This window comes from Somniosus microcephalus, chromosome 28 (genome assembly GCF_052327205.1).
Source record: "Somniosus microcephalus isolate GS21.2 chromosome 28, FLI_Smic_1.0, whole genome shotgun sequence".
In the NCBI taxonomy this organism is placed as follows: domain Eukaryota; kingdom Metazoa; phylum Chordata; class Chondrichthyes; order Squaliformes; family Somniosidae; genus Somniosus; species Somniosus microcephalus.
Window position 1 is genome coordinate 46,850,221 of NC_141014.1, and position 14,501 is coordinate 46,864,721.

At 45.3% G+C, this 14,501-nt stretch overlaps 2 protein-coding genes across 2 annotated transcripts in view; both read left to right on the plus strand.

The window, feature by feature from the left end:
• The window catches only part of LOC147099751 (ferritin heavy chain, oocyte isoform-like), a 273,112-nt gene extending 269,756 nt beyond the window's left edge, over positions 1-3,356 (plus strand). Inside the window, exon 2 of the mRNA XM_085969143.1 lies at positions 3,028-3,356. Within this exon, the coding sequence (XP_085825269.1) occupies positions 3,028-3,180 (153 nt within the window). The 3' untranslated portion in view covers positions 3,181-3,356. The remainder of the gene's footprint in view (positions 1-3,027) is intronic.
• LOC147099747 (ferritin heavy chain, oocyte isoform-like) overlaps positions 1-14,501 on the plus strand; it is a 412,482-nt gene that overhangs the window by 375,159 nt on the left and 22,822 nt on the right. The window lies entirely within an intron of this gene.

Here is a 14,501-nt window from a genome sequence, read left to right on the forward strand (position 1 = left end):
GACCGTAGATCAGGAGCGTGGGACTGAAGTGCAACCAAAATTTGAGGAGCAGCCCCCTCAAAAAATGGAAGAGGGGCTGCAACCTCTCACACCCCGTGTAAACGTGAAAGACGGACTCCTCCAGACCGCAAAACAAACAGGCGGTCTGGGAGTCCGTAAACCTACTTAAAAATCTATTGCACGGAACTGCTCTGTGCAACACCCTCCAGGCCAAATCCCCGATAGAACAAGGGAGGACTCCCGCATAGAGAGCCCCCCATTGGGGACCTCCGCCTCCGTCCGGAGGTAAAACGGCACGCCACGGCGTGACGCTAGTGTCCCCTTCCTTTGGGATCCTTATTGCCTTGTCAGCCAATGACACTCATTTTTCAAAGTCATGATTGGCTCTGGGTGTCATCTCCCCCTCCTCCCTTTACTTGATTGGTGCTCTGAGAGAGAGGCTGCCACTTCTGATTGGGTATTGAGGAATGTCACTCATCATCTAGGCGGTCACGCCCTGGATTATCCAGCAGTATAAATACTAGGAGTTTGGGGGGTTGGTTAAATCCCAGCTTCTTACTTCAACAAAGTTTAGATTTAGCAATAAATAATAATAATTAGGATGGCTTCTCAAGTGCGTCAGAACTACCACAAGGACTGTGAGGATGCTGTCAACAAGCAGATCAACATGGAGCTCTATTCCTCCTATGTTTATCTCTCCATGGTGAGTCTTGTATTTCTGACCCCTTCACAATGGAGTCTATGTAATGTTACTTTACTAAATTCTGTGCTGTGTCTAGCCCACCCCTCAATCTATGCACAGTTAATTCATTTTTTAAAGGTATAATATAATGCAATTTATCATTTTGTGTGTCCATTAACAAACTGCCTCTCTGGTCCTTGCAGTAACTGAACCATATTCTGAGTATCTTAATGACTCTTTGTTGGGCTCTTGTGAGCATGTTGTTGAAGTTTATATTTGTAATACTCTGCATTCAATGTGTGGCATTCAGAATTCTTATCCTCACTTCTAATTCACTCCATGGCCTCTCCCTACCTTGCTTTTGCAAATGAGGGGATGTAATCTTCAAATTAAAAGTAGCCCATTTAGGAGGGAAGTCAGGAAGCACTTTTTCACACGCAAGGGTGGTGGAAATCTGGAACACTTTCTTTACCTGCTTTCCTCCACCCCAGCTGTGGATGCTGGGACAATTGGAGCTTTCAAGACAGATGTTTTCTTGGGTAAGTGCCTCAAGGGGGATGGAGTAAAGCTACAGGTCAGCCATGATCAAATTGAATGGTGGAGCAGGCTCGAGTGGCTGAATGGCCTACTCCTGTTCCTAATATTAACCTTAGTTTTAACTCTCAGTTTGTGCCCTTCTGTCTTTTCGCTAACTCCCTTTGCCGTACTGGTGGTAAATCCGTCAGCCACTTTGACCCTACTCGGGAACTCTCCCTTAACTCTGCTTTCCTACTTCTTGACCTTGACCAAGCACTTCAAATTCTGAAGGTTTATGAACCTTTATTCCTTGGTATGTGCTTCTCCTCTGAAATGCCTTGATTAGTGTTGAAGGTGCCAAATTAATGCTGCTTGTGGTAATTTTAGTTCCATGGGATGAATGTAGCCAGTAAGACTCAGACCAGTTTCTCTTTGATCTACTACATGAATTGTGCACTGTGACTAGACTCTACTTTAATGGGTTTGTTTAGTGCCCCTTGGCAATAGCTCTGGGCCAATATTTGCAAGTTACTATTTAATCTGCTCCCACCACCCTTTCAGGCAGTGCATGCACTTGAGTTTCCTCCTGTAGCCTCTGGTTCTTTTGCCATTTCCATTGGCCAGTTTCCCTATTGCTAGGGGTCAGATTGTCCACTCTCTACCAGGTTAGTGAAGTAAGTAGGCCTGTGCTAGTTTTCATGTACAACGAGTTCAGTGAGACGTTAAACCTTTGAAAGAAAGCAAAATCCAGGTTGGCTTTATGTACAATACCCATGATAGATCTGCCATTGGATACCCAACTACTTTTCTGATCTCTCCATAGTCCTTCTACTTTGACCGGGATGATGTTGCCCTGCGTCACTTTGCCGAGTTCTTCAAGGAGCAGTCGCACGAGGAACGGGAGCACGCGGAGAAACTGATGAAATTCCAGAATCGGCGTGGAGGCCGAATCATCTTGGAGGACATCAAGGTTTGGCTCAATGAACAAGTGACCTTCTGTCTGGGACCCGTAGACTGATTGTTTCAAAGACATTCTAAAGCCATTGGTTCCAATTTAGAACAAACAGGCCATTTGGCCAAGTGGGTCCATGACAGAGTTTATACTCCACGAGCCATGCTTCATCTAACCCTATCTGCATATCGTTCTATACACCTCTCCCTAGTACTTATCAAGCTTCCCCTTAACTACATCTGTTATTTGACTCCAGTAGTTGTGTTGGCTTAATGCTGTAGTTCTATTTTCTTCTAACACATTGGTTCATGGTAACATTAGATATTTGCACCCCTAATTTCCTTCAATACTTTCTTGTTTGTTTATTCCATTGTACAGTGAACTGTCTGAATTTCCCTTTCCAGAAACCAGAGCGGGATGAGTGGAGCAATGGTCTGGAGGTGATGCAGAGAGCTCTGCAGCTGGAGAAGAATGTCAACCAGAGTCTGCTGGATCTGCACAAACTCGCCACTGTTAGGACTGACCCTCATGTAAGTTCTTGAAGCTGTAATGTGGGCATTTGTTAAGTTGGCGGTGGTGGTACCGTGAGCCTAATCAAAAGATCTTCACGCTCAATAGCTTTGTGTTGGTGCCTTTTAGGTTTTTGAGTGGTGGGAGGTTGGCCTACTGTGGACATTGACTAGTGAATGTGTCCCAGTGATTTTAGGATCTATGTCCCTATTCTGCAGGAAGTTTAATCTAATGATGCAGTAATTCCTTTAATCTCAATTGCACCACAACACTATCCTGCAGTCCAAGTGGATTGAACTCTTGCGGGGAAGCTAGGATGTTCCTTGAAATCTGCTGCTGGACATAACTAGTTTCCCTCTTTTTCCAGTTGTGTGACTTCCTGGAGACCCACTACTTGGATGAGCAAGTGAAGATGCTCAAGAAGCTTGGAGATCACATCACCAACTTGAAGAGACTGGGAGCCCCTGAGAATGGCATGGGGGAGTACCTGTTTGACAAGCACACCCTGGGGGAAGAGTGACTAAACTGACTGCAGGGGTGAAGCCTATTGTGTTTAGTACTTGTATTTGTAATTGTGTGCGAGACGCCTGTCCTGTAGGGAATGATGGTTTGTGACTTTGTGCAAGAGCTGAGAGACCTGGGCTCTTAATGTGAAATGTCACTAACTGTAAATAAACTGTTCTATATTTGACTGGATTTTGTCTCCTTCTAAATTTTAGTGGTTTTTGTTCCAGTTAGCATAACTTGGTTACATTTCCAGTATTACACTGGGCTGTGCAGCAGTGTTGTCATGGGATTTGGTCATAGAATGGTTACAGCACAAAAGGCCTGTCGAGCCCATGCTGGCTCTCTGCAGGAGCACTTCGGCTAGTACTACACCCTGCCCTTTCTCTGGAGCCCTGCCATTTTATCCTTCAGGTACTTGTCTAGTTCCCTTTTTGGAAACAGAGATTGAGTCTGCCACCATCACCCTCTCAGGCAGTGCATTCCAGGTCCTAACCACTCGCTGCGTTCAGTTTTTCCTCAGTCGTCTTTGGGCCCCCTTCCAATCATCTTAAATCTGTGTCCTCTGGTTCTCGACCCTTCCACCAACGGGAACAGTTATATTTTTTGCCGGGGTAATTTTAATCTATTTAACTTTGATATTCTATGTATTTCTTGGAAATTTGTCAATCTTGTGTTGCAAACAAACTGCAATGCTGTAATACAACAGCTTAATGTACAAAGGTGTGTTCAGCCAAATGAGCTAATGGGACCAGGGACCCCTGAAGCTTGGTAAGAAGTAGGTTTTAGAGTCTTAAAGGAGGCAGAGAGGTTTAGGGAGGGCATTCCAAAGCTTGGGCTCTAGGCAGTTAAATAGAAGTACTTGTTGGCATGGTGATGAATATTCCCCCTGCCCTTGAGAGCTTGGAGAGTTATAATTTAGCCACTACAATGAAATACAAGTTATAATAAACACAAGGATGATTTGCTGTGACTGTGTTCTGTCATTTCAGTCCAATGAAGAGAAAGCTCTGGTTTCGCATTCTCTAAGAATTATATTTTCCCTGGGGAAGAGCAGTTTGTATTCAGTAAACTGCTACAGATCCCCATCAGTCATTAGTGGGGGTAACTCCGTTAACAAACTCACCACTGCCGCTATAGCCTTTCTGGGCAGAGAAACAAATAACTGCTGCACAGACCAGCAATGTTGGAGCTCACTGAACTCATGATAAGGGGATTACAATTGATGTGGTGGTGGAGGAGAATCAACAATTGCCATATCGGCTTGTTATCCACATAACATAATTAGAAGCAGGAGTAGGCCATGCGGCCCTTGAGCCTGCTCCACCATTCAATAAAATCATGGCTGATCTTCAATCTCACCTCTACTTTCCAGCCCGATCTCCATATCCCTTGATCCCACTACAATCTAAAAATCTATCTGAGCCTTGAATATAGTTAATGGTTCAGCATCCACAGCCCTTTGGGGTAGAGAATTTGAAAATATCTTACTGGGAAACTGTGAGTACCCTACTGGGCTTTGTTCTGGGACCACTCTCCTTCCCCCTCCCCCACCATGTTTGACTAACCTGCCAACACTCATGGTCTTGGGTAAGGTATTGAAGGACGAGGAATACGTGCGGAACTGTATTCCCACAAAATATAATCCTTCTGGAAGGAGTAAATGTATTTCATTAAATGCACAAAGTAAAACCCCCAAGTTAAATGGATACTTCTCCTGAAACTCTTTCCCCCTCCCTGCCTGTTCCATCAATGTATAAACCCAATACCGGCAGCTCCTCCATAAATGTATTGATTGGTATTCAGGCCCATTGTGCAGTTCATACCAAATAGCAATCATCCTTTCCAAATCCGACTGCATCTCCATTTGTGTCCTTCACCCCCAGGAATGGATTCATCCGTTGATGATGCTGCAGCTGCAACACGCCAGTGTTTACACGCTAATTTAGGAACTTCGCTGAGAACTGCAGCGGGTGCAATGAAATTGCCGTCTTGAGCCATTCCACGTTCATGTCTTTGCATCTCTCAGAGGCATTTCTGGGGTATCTGAGTCCCCACATTTCACACGACGATGAGCCGCAATTCTACGAGTCGGGATGGGTTTGCGTGCTGACGGGTTTCATGGCTTCATGTTTCAGACAAAACAAAGTCTTCAGCTCACTCGATGTGAAAAACTTTAGAGGCGCCCGTGTTTTAAGAATTACATCGAATTTACAGCACAGAAACTGGCCATTCGGCCCGACTGCTCCGTGCCGGTGTTTATGCTCCACACGAGCCTCCTCCCGCCCTTCTTCATCTAATCCGATCAGCATATCCTTCTATTCCCTTCTTTCCAAACTTCCCCTTAAATGCATCTCTGCTCTTCGCCTCAACTACTCCTATGTGGTAGCGAGTTCCACATTCTCACCACTGAAGAAGTTGCTCCTGAATCCCCTGTTAGATTTATTAGTGACTATCTTATATTTATGGCCCTCAGTTCTGGACTCCCCCACAAGTGAAAGCATTTTCTTTCCATCTACCTTCATAATTTTAAAGACCTCTATTAGGTCACCCTTCAGCCTTCTTATTTCTAGAGAAAAGCGCCCCAGCTTGTTCAGTCATTCCTGATAGATATAACCTCTCAGTTCTGCTATCATCCTTGTAAATCAAATGTGCACCTTCTCCAGTGCCTCTATATCCTTTTTGTAATATTCTCCTTAGAGCAGAAAAGGCTAAGAGGAGATTTGATAGAGGCGTTTAAAATCATGAAGGGTTTCGATAGAGTAAATAAAGAGAAACTGTTTCCAATGGCTGAAGGGTCGATAACCAGAGGACACAGATTTAAGATGATTAGCAAAAGAACCAGAGGCGACAGGAGGAAAAACTTTGTTACACAAGGAGTGGTTAGGATTGGGAATGCGCTGCCTGATGGGGCGGTGGATACAGATTCAATAGTGGCCTTCAAAAGGGAATTGGATAAATACTTGAAGTAGAAAAAAGTTCCAGGTTCCTGGGGAAAGAGCGGGGGAGTGGGACTAACTGGATTGCTCTTTGAACGAGCCGGGACAGACTCGATGGGCCGAATGGCCTCCTTCTGTGCTGCACTATTCTATGATTCTATGGAGACCAGAACCGTGCACCGTACTCCAAGTGTAGTCTAACCGAGGTTCTATACCAATTTAACACGTTGAACTCGGGTGCGGTTCGGCTGCAAGCACTCCCCGCACTGAGGTCAGAACGGCACTAATGGTAACTGTTTGCATCTCACAAAATCTATGAGGTCGACGTTCACCCCGCTCCGTGCCGATACATTTCCTACAGTCTGACTACAAAGAAGCACAGCCCTGGTAGCAGCTCCCCGAGTGACGGGCTAGAAAATACACAGAGAAACATAGAAGATTGGAGCATCAGTCGGCCATTCGGCAACTCGAGCCTGTTCAGCCATTTAATGAGATCGTGGCTGATCATCCAAATTCAGTACCCTGTCCCTGCTTTCTCCCCATATCCCTTGATCCCTTTAGCCTCAAGAAATATATTCAAATCCTTCTTGAATATATTTAATGAATTTTCCTCAACTGCCCTGTGTGGCAGAGAATGTCACAGGTTCACCACTCTCTGGGTGAAGAAATTCCTCCTCATCTCAGTCCTAAATGGCTTCCCACTTATCCTTAGACTGTGACCCCTGGTTCTGGACTCCCCGCCATCGGGAACTTGCCTGTTTTTTTCTGGAAGAGAAATTTCTGTCTTTACATCCGAAGGGATTGTGTGATGGGGAGAAATATTTAATGGAAAGTCAAGCCTCATGGGTCCCGGTTCTACAGAATCTGAAAATGTGAAATGAATAATACTCTGGTGTATGTTCCATAACACACAAAGATGTTTCCAATCAATTTATTCCATTTTTAGAATATTAATTCACGGGATGTGGGCGTCGCTGTCAACGGCCAGAATGTATTGCTCGGCGCGAGTCGCACTGGAGAAGGTGGGGGTGAGCCGCCTTCTTGAACTCCGTGCGGTGAAGGTACTCCCACAATGCTGTTAGGCAGTGAGTTCCAGGATTTTTACCCAGCGACGATGAAGGAACAATTGTAGGAAAATTCATCGATAGCGAAGGATGATTCTCAGCACCTTGAGCTTTAGAAAAGCAGCAAATTGTCATTTAATTCAAATGAGAGCATCAAACAACGAGAGACTTTCCGATTTGAAGAAGGTCAAGGAACCCAAAAGCAGTGACATCACCGAGACTGATCTCCCAAACCTGCCGGTTTTCCATAGCTCTGATTGGCTCTGGGTCTCCCCCCCTCCTCCCCCACACCCCCTCTCCTTTGTTAATTGGTGCCTGGATTCAGGAAAGATTCCTGACTGGCTCTCAGGGATTGTCAATCATCATTGGTGCTGTCATTCCTTGTTTGAATGCAGGCTGTCCTAGTAGTATAAATACAAGAGCTTGAGTTAGAAAGGGTTAGTTTTTGAACTTTCTAGGTGCTAGTGAGCAGTAATAGTATAACAGGAAATAGTGAAGATGGCCTCCCAAGTACGTCAGAACTACCACAAGGACTGTGAGGATGCTGTCAACAAGCAAATTAACATGGAGCTCTATTCCTCCTATGTTTATCTTTCCATGGTGAGTCTTGTATTCCTTGTTGCTGTATTCTTAAAAGCTGGACATTCTGTAGTTCCATGAACTGGCTTTCAACTATATTTCTCTTGACTTCCTGACCTGGGGAAGCAATCTTTGAGCAGTGAGTACTTCAGGGTGAGCTTGTTGTGTTGATGGCCTGCTCCTTGTAGCAGCTGCACTCTGTTGAGCAGGTTTAATATATGGAACGAGCTCAGCTGCTGCCTGAGTTTGTAACAGAAGAGCACAAACCTGGTCCAGTGACTGTTGGTGCTTGTTGACATGAAACAAAGTTCAGTTTCAGTGGGGTGACTGTAGTGAGTGACATGATGGCAGGTCCTCACTAGCTTTCTCTTTAACTGGAAGTGAAGTTCTGGGAATCCTGGTGTTGAAGCCTTGTTCACTGTGCCTAGATCTCTTTGGCTACAAGGCACTTTGGGAGGTAGTCAATGAAGTCACCTGTTATGTGGGAAATGCAGCAGCCAATTTGTGCACAGTAAGCTTGCACAAACAATGAGACTCATCAGATCATCTGTTTTGGTTGAGGGATAAATCTTGGCCTGGGAATCTGGAGAGAACTCCCCTGTTCTCAGAAGTAGTGCCTTGAGATCTTTCACATCCACCTGAGGACAGATAGGGCCTCTGTTTAACATCTCATCTGAATGACAGGAAGTAGAGGAGGGACTACTTATCCAGCAGTAGAGTTTAGTTTGACTGGTCATGAAATATAATCCTGAACTGTAGTTTATAGTTTTTATTTGCTGGTTGACTGTTTCATCCTGGTTCTTGGGAGGAGAAGCTGGCCAACATGTTCAGATTAGTGAAGTGAATTGCATTTTGCTAGTTAACCAATGCTATCTTCAGGATCAAGGGAGAAGCCAGGGACAGGGTACTTGTTTGGATGATCAGCCATGATCTCACTAAACGTTGGAACAGGCTCACGGGGCCGAATGGCCTACTACTGCTCCTATCTTCTATGGTTCTATCTATTATTGCAAGATTAAGAACTCACTAGCTAACTAGGGGTAAATATAATCTTGCATTGTATATGAAGATCTAGGTCTGCTGAAGCTGTTTAAAATTCTCTCCACAGTCCTATTACTTTGACCGGGATGATGTTGCCCTGCGTCACTTTGCCGAGTTCCTCAAGGAGCAGTCACATGAGAAACACGAGGATGCTGAGAAACTGATGAAATTCCAGAATCGGCGTGGAGGCCGAATCATCTTGGAGGACATCAAGGTTGGATTCAATAAATGAGTGGCCTTCTGTCGGGTTCCCCTTGTTTCCAATACTTTCTGAAGCAATTGGTTCCAATTTGAATCCATGGTTCTGGTGGCTTAATGCTGTCATTCTATATTCCTGTGACACATTGGTTCATGGTAACATGGAATTCTGGCTGCTTTTCACCCCTGTTTTCCTTGTGCTGTCTTGTGTCTTTTTTGTTTAATTCATTGTAAGTGAACTGTGACTTTCACCTTCAGAAACCAGAGCAGGATGAGTGGAGCAATGGTTTGGAGGTGATGCAGAGAGCTCTGCAGATGGAGAAGAATGTCAACCAGAGTCTGCTGGATCTGCACAAACTCTCCACTGGGAGCACTGACCCTCATGTAAGTTCTTGTTGGGTCTTTGGGTATGTTGGAGGTGGTGGAACCTTGCTGTCCTTGAGCCGATTCAACAATCTACATGCCCAATCGCTTTGTGTTGGGGTGTCTCCTGGGTTCTTAAGGGGGTTGGGGTGAGGATGGGACAGTTGGCCTTATGTGGACATTGAGAATAAGTGTGTCACAGTGGTTCCAGGATCTAAGCATCTATTGTACAGAAATTACTAGATCATTTGAGCAAATTTACATCATCTCAATTACACCACTTGACTATCCTCCAGTCCAAGAGGATTAAAATCCCAACTCCCAATCACAGCTGGGGCAGTCGGGAGAGCAGGAGGCCAGTAACTCTTATATAGGTGGAGCTGTAGCTAAACCCGAAACACTACAGTGTAGTGTCTCCCACCCTTCCACCACCACTAACCTTTTAGGGGTTAGGGGAAATTGAAAAGGTAGGTTCAATTTATTTTATTTCAGGAGCCTAACCTAGGTGGAAAAGGTTCCAGGACAGGAGGCGGCAGTGAAAATACAACACCAGAAAACAGGTAGGTGACTGGTTGGTGAGTACTTTCACAAACTTTTTCTAAGTAGAATTCAATAATTAAGCTAAATCGTAGTAAATAAAAGGGTATTGTAAGGGTTAAGTCATGGAAGGGCAGCTCGGACCCGTGTCATGCTCCTCCTGTGCCATGTGGGAACTCAGGGACACTGTCCCTGACAACTATGTGTGCAGGAAGTGTGTCCAGCTGCAGCTCCTAGCGGACCGCATGGCGGCGCTGGAGCTGCGAATGGACTCACTCTGGAGCATACGCGATGCTGAGGATGTTGTGGATAGCACATTCAGTGAGTTGGTCACACCGCAGGTAAAGGCTAGCTCAGACAGTAAATGGGTGACCTAAAGGCAGGAAGGTAGTGCAGGAGTCACCTGCGGTCATCTCCCTCCAAAACAGGTTTACCGTTTTGGGTACTGTTGGGGGAGATGACTTATCAGGGGAAGGCACCAGCAGCCAGGTTCAGGGCACCATGACTGGCTCTGCTGCACAGAAGGGCGGGAAAAAGAGGGATAGGGCTATAGTGATAGGGGATTCAATTGTAAGGGGGATAGATAGGAGTTTCTGTGGCCGAGACCGAGACTCCAAGATGGTATGTTGCCTCCCTGGTGCAAGGGTCAAGGATGTCTCGGAGCGGGTGCAGAGCATTCTGAAGGGGGAGGGGGATCAGCCAGTTGTCGTGGTACATGTAGGTACCAACGATGTAGGTAAAAAGAGGGAGGAGGTCCTACAAGCTGAATTTAGGGAGTTAGGAGCTAAATTGAAAAGTAGGACCTCCAAGGTAGTAATCTCTGGATTGCTACCAGTGCCACGAGCTAATAAGTTTAGAGAGAGTAAGATAGATAAGCTAAATACGTGGCTTGAGCAGTGGTGCAAGGGAGAGGGATTTAAATTCTTGAGGCATTGGAACCAGTTCTTGGGGAGGAGTGACCTGTACCAAGGGGACGGTCTACACCTGAGCTGTGAGGGAGCCGATGTCCTCGGGGTAATATTTTCTAGGGCGGTTCGGGAGGATTTAAACTAATTTGGCAGGGGGATGGGAACCTAGGTAGTGGAAAAGAGGGAAGTCATATGAAGTCAGAAATAGATGGTAGAAAGGTGAGAAGCAATAAGCAAAGGAGAGAAACACAAAGGGCCAAACTAATTCATAATGAGTGTGAAAAAAGCAAGCCTGAAGGCTTTGTATCTTAATGCAAGAAGCATTAGGAACAAGGTGGATGAATTAGTTGTGGAAATAGAGGTAAACAAGTATGATTTGATTGGGATTACAGAAACGTGGCTGCAGGGTGGGCAAGGCTGGGAACTTAACATCCAGGGATATACAATATTTAGGAAGGATCGGCAAAAAGGTAGGGGAGGTGGGGTAGCATTGCTGGTAAAGGAGGGGATTAATGCAATGGAAAGGAAGGATATTAACTCGGATGAAACGGAATCTGTATGGGTAGAAATGAGAAATAGCAAGGGGAGGAAAACGTTAGTGGGTGTGATATATAGGCCTCCAAATAGTAATATGGAGGTGAGGGAAGGCATAAAAAGGGAAATTAGAGAAGCGTGCGATAAGAGCACAGCTGTCATCATGGGTGACTTTAATTTACATATTGATTGGACTACCCAAATTAGTAAAAATTCTGAGGAGGAGGAATTCCTGGAATGTTTTCGGGACGGTTATCTGGACCAATATGTCGAGGAGCCGACTCGATCAGGCCATTTTAGACTGGGTATTGTGCAATGAGAAGGGACTTATCAGCAATCTTGTACGAGACCCCTTGGGTCAGAGCGATCATAATATGATCGAGCTCTCAGTCGAGATGGAGAGTGAGGAAATTGAATCAGAGACTAAGGTCCAGAACTTAAATAAAGGGAATTACGAGGGTATGAGATGGGAATTGGGTAAGATTGATTGGGTGGTATTTCTGGGGGGATTGACAGTGGATAGACAATGGCAAGCATTCAAAGATAGAATGGAAGAATTCCAGAACATGTTTATACCGGTTTGGCATAAAAATAAACCTAAAAAGGTGACTCAACCGTGGATAACGAGGGAAATTAGGGACAGCATAAAATCAAAAAAAAGGGCATATCTACTGGCAAAAAAAAGCACCAGACCGGAAGATTGGGGGCAGTACAGGATACAGCAAAAGAGGACAAAGGGATTAATCAGGAAGGGGAAAATAGAATACGAAAGTAAACTTGCAGCAAACATAAAGACAGACTGCAAAAGCTTTTATCGGTATATCAGGAGGAAAAGACTGGTAAAATCCCAAGTCGGTCCCTTGCAGTCCGATTCGGGAGAATATATAATGGAGAATAAGGAAATGGCAGACCAATTAAACTCATACTTTGGTTCTGTATTCACAAAGGAGGACACAAATAACCTCCCAGGAATATCGGCAAACATAGGGACTAATGAGAGGGAGGAGCTGACAGAAATTAGTATCTCTAGGGATATGGTGTTGGGTAAGTTGAGGGGACTGAAGGCCGACAAATCCCCAGGGCCTGATAAACTACATCCTAGGGTACTTGAGGTGGCCCTGGAGATAGCAGATGCTCTAAGGATCATCTTCCGGAACTCCATTGACTCGGGAACAGTACCCGTGGATTGGAGGGTAGCTAATGTTACCCCAATATTTAAAAAGGGGGGGTAGAGAGAAAGCAGGGAATTATAGACCAGTAAGCCTTACATCGGTTGTGGGCAGAATGCTAGAGTCCATTATTAAGGATAAAATAGCGGAGCACTTGACAAATGGGGAAAGGATCGGACAGAGTCAACATGGATTTACAAAGGGTAAATCGTGTTTGACTAATCTGCTGGAATTTTTTGAGGAAGTAACTGGTAAAATAGATGGGGGAGAGCCAGTGGATGTGGTGTACCTTGACTTCCAGAAAGCCTTCGATAAGGTTCCACACAAAAGATTATCATGCATTAATTAAGGCTCATGGGATTGGGGGCAAAGTATTAACGTGGATAGAGAACTGGCTGGCGGATAGAAAACAGAGAGTTGGAATAAACGGCTCGTTTTCGGAGTGGCAGGCAGTGACCAGCGGGGTGCCGCAAGGATCTGTCCTGGGACCCCAGCTGTTCACAATATATATAAATGATCTGGATCAGGGAATTGGATGCAATATTTCCAAATTCGCTGACGACACTAAACTAGGAGGAGGGGTGGGCTCTGATGAGGATGTCAGGAGGCTACAGTGCGATTTGGACAGGTTGGGGGAATGGGCGGATACGTGGCAGATGCACTATAATGTGGATAAATGCGAGGTTATCCACTTTGGGGGTAAAAACAGGAGGGTAGATTATTATCTAAATGGCAATAGATTGGGAGATGGGGAAGTGCAGAGGGACCTGGGTGTTCTTGTGCACCAGTCACTGAAGTAGAGCATGCAGGTGCAACAGGCGATTAAGAAGGCAAATGGTATGTTGGCCTTCATATCAAGGGGGTTCGAGTATAGGAATAGGGATACCTTACTACAGCTGTACAAGGTGCTGGTGAGACCGCATCTGGAGTATTGTGTACAGTTTTGGTCGCCCCATCTGCGGAAGGATGTTCTTGCCATGGAAAGAGTGCAACGGCGATTCACCAGGCTGATACCTGGAATGGCGGGAATGACCTACGAAGAGAGATTAAATAGTTTGGGCTTGTACTCACTGGAGTTTAGAAGATTGAGAGGGGATCTCATCGAAACATATAAAATTATGGCAGGCCTGGACAGGCTGAATTCAGAGAGAATGTTTCCAATGGCCGGGGAGCACAGAACCAGGGGCCACAGTCTAAAAATAGCGGGCAAATCATTTAAAACAGAGATGAGGAAGAATTTCTTCACTCAAAGAGTGGTGAGCCTGTGGAATTCCCTGCCACAGAGGGCTGTGAAGGCTAGTTCAATAAATATTTTCAAGAGAGAATTGGATATATTTCTGAAGGCTAAGGGGATTAAGGGTTACGGAGAAAAGGCGGGGACGGGGTACTGAACTGGTAAGATCAGCTATGATCTCATTGAATGGCGGAGCAGGCTCGAAGGGCCGAATGGCCTACTCCTGTTCCTATCTCTGTTTCTATGTAAGTGGGGGGAGCTTGGATGTTCCTTGATATCTGCTACTGGCCATAACTAGTTTCACTTTGTTTCTTTCAGTTGTGTGACTTCCTGGAGACCCACTACTTGGATGAGCAAGTGAAGATGATCAAGAAGCTTGGAGATCACATCACCAACTTGAAGAGACTGGGAGCCCCTGAGAATGGCATGGGAGAGTACCTGTTTGACAAGCACACCCTGGGGGAGAGTGACTGAAGCGTATTGTGTTCAGTACTCGTGTTTATATAATTGTGTGGGAGACCCTGTCCTTCAGGGAATGATGGGTTGTGTGACTTTGTACAAAGAGCTGTGAGACCTGGGCTCTGTAATATCAACTGTCACTAACTGTAAATAAACTGTCCAACATTGGACTGGATTTTGTCTCCTTGTAAATTTGAGTGGTTGCTTATTTTCTGATAACATTTGGTTGTCTTCAGACAAGAGCTACGCTGGGCTGTGTCCTCTGCGATGGTGTGCGTTGGCGACGTATTTCTTCCACCAGCTGCACGGCCT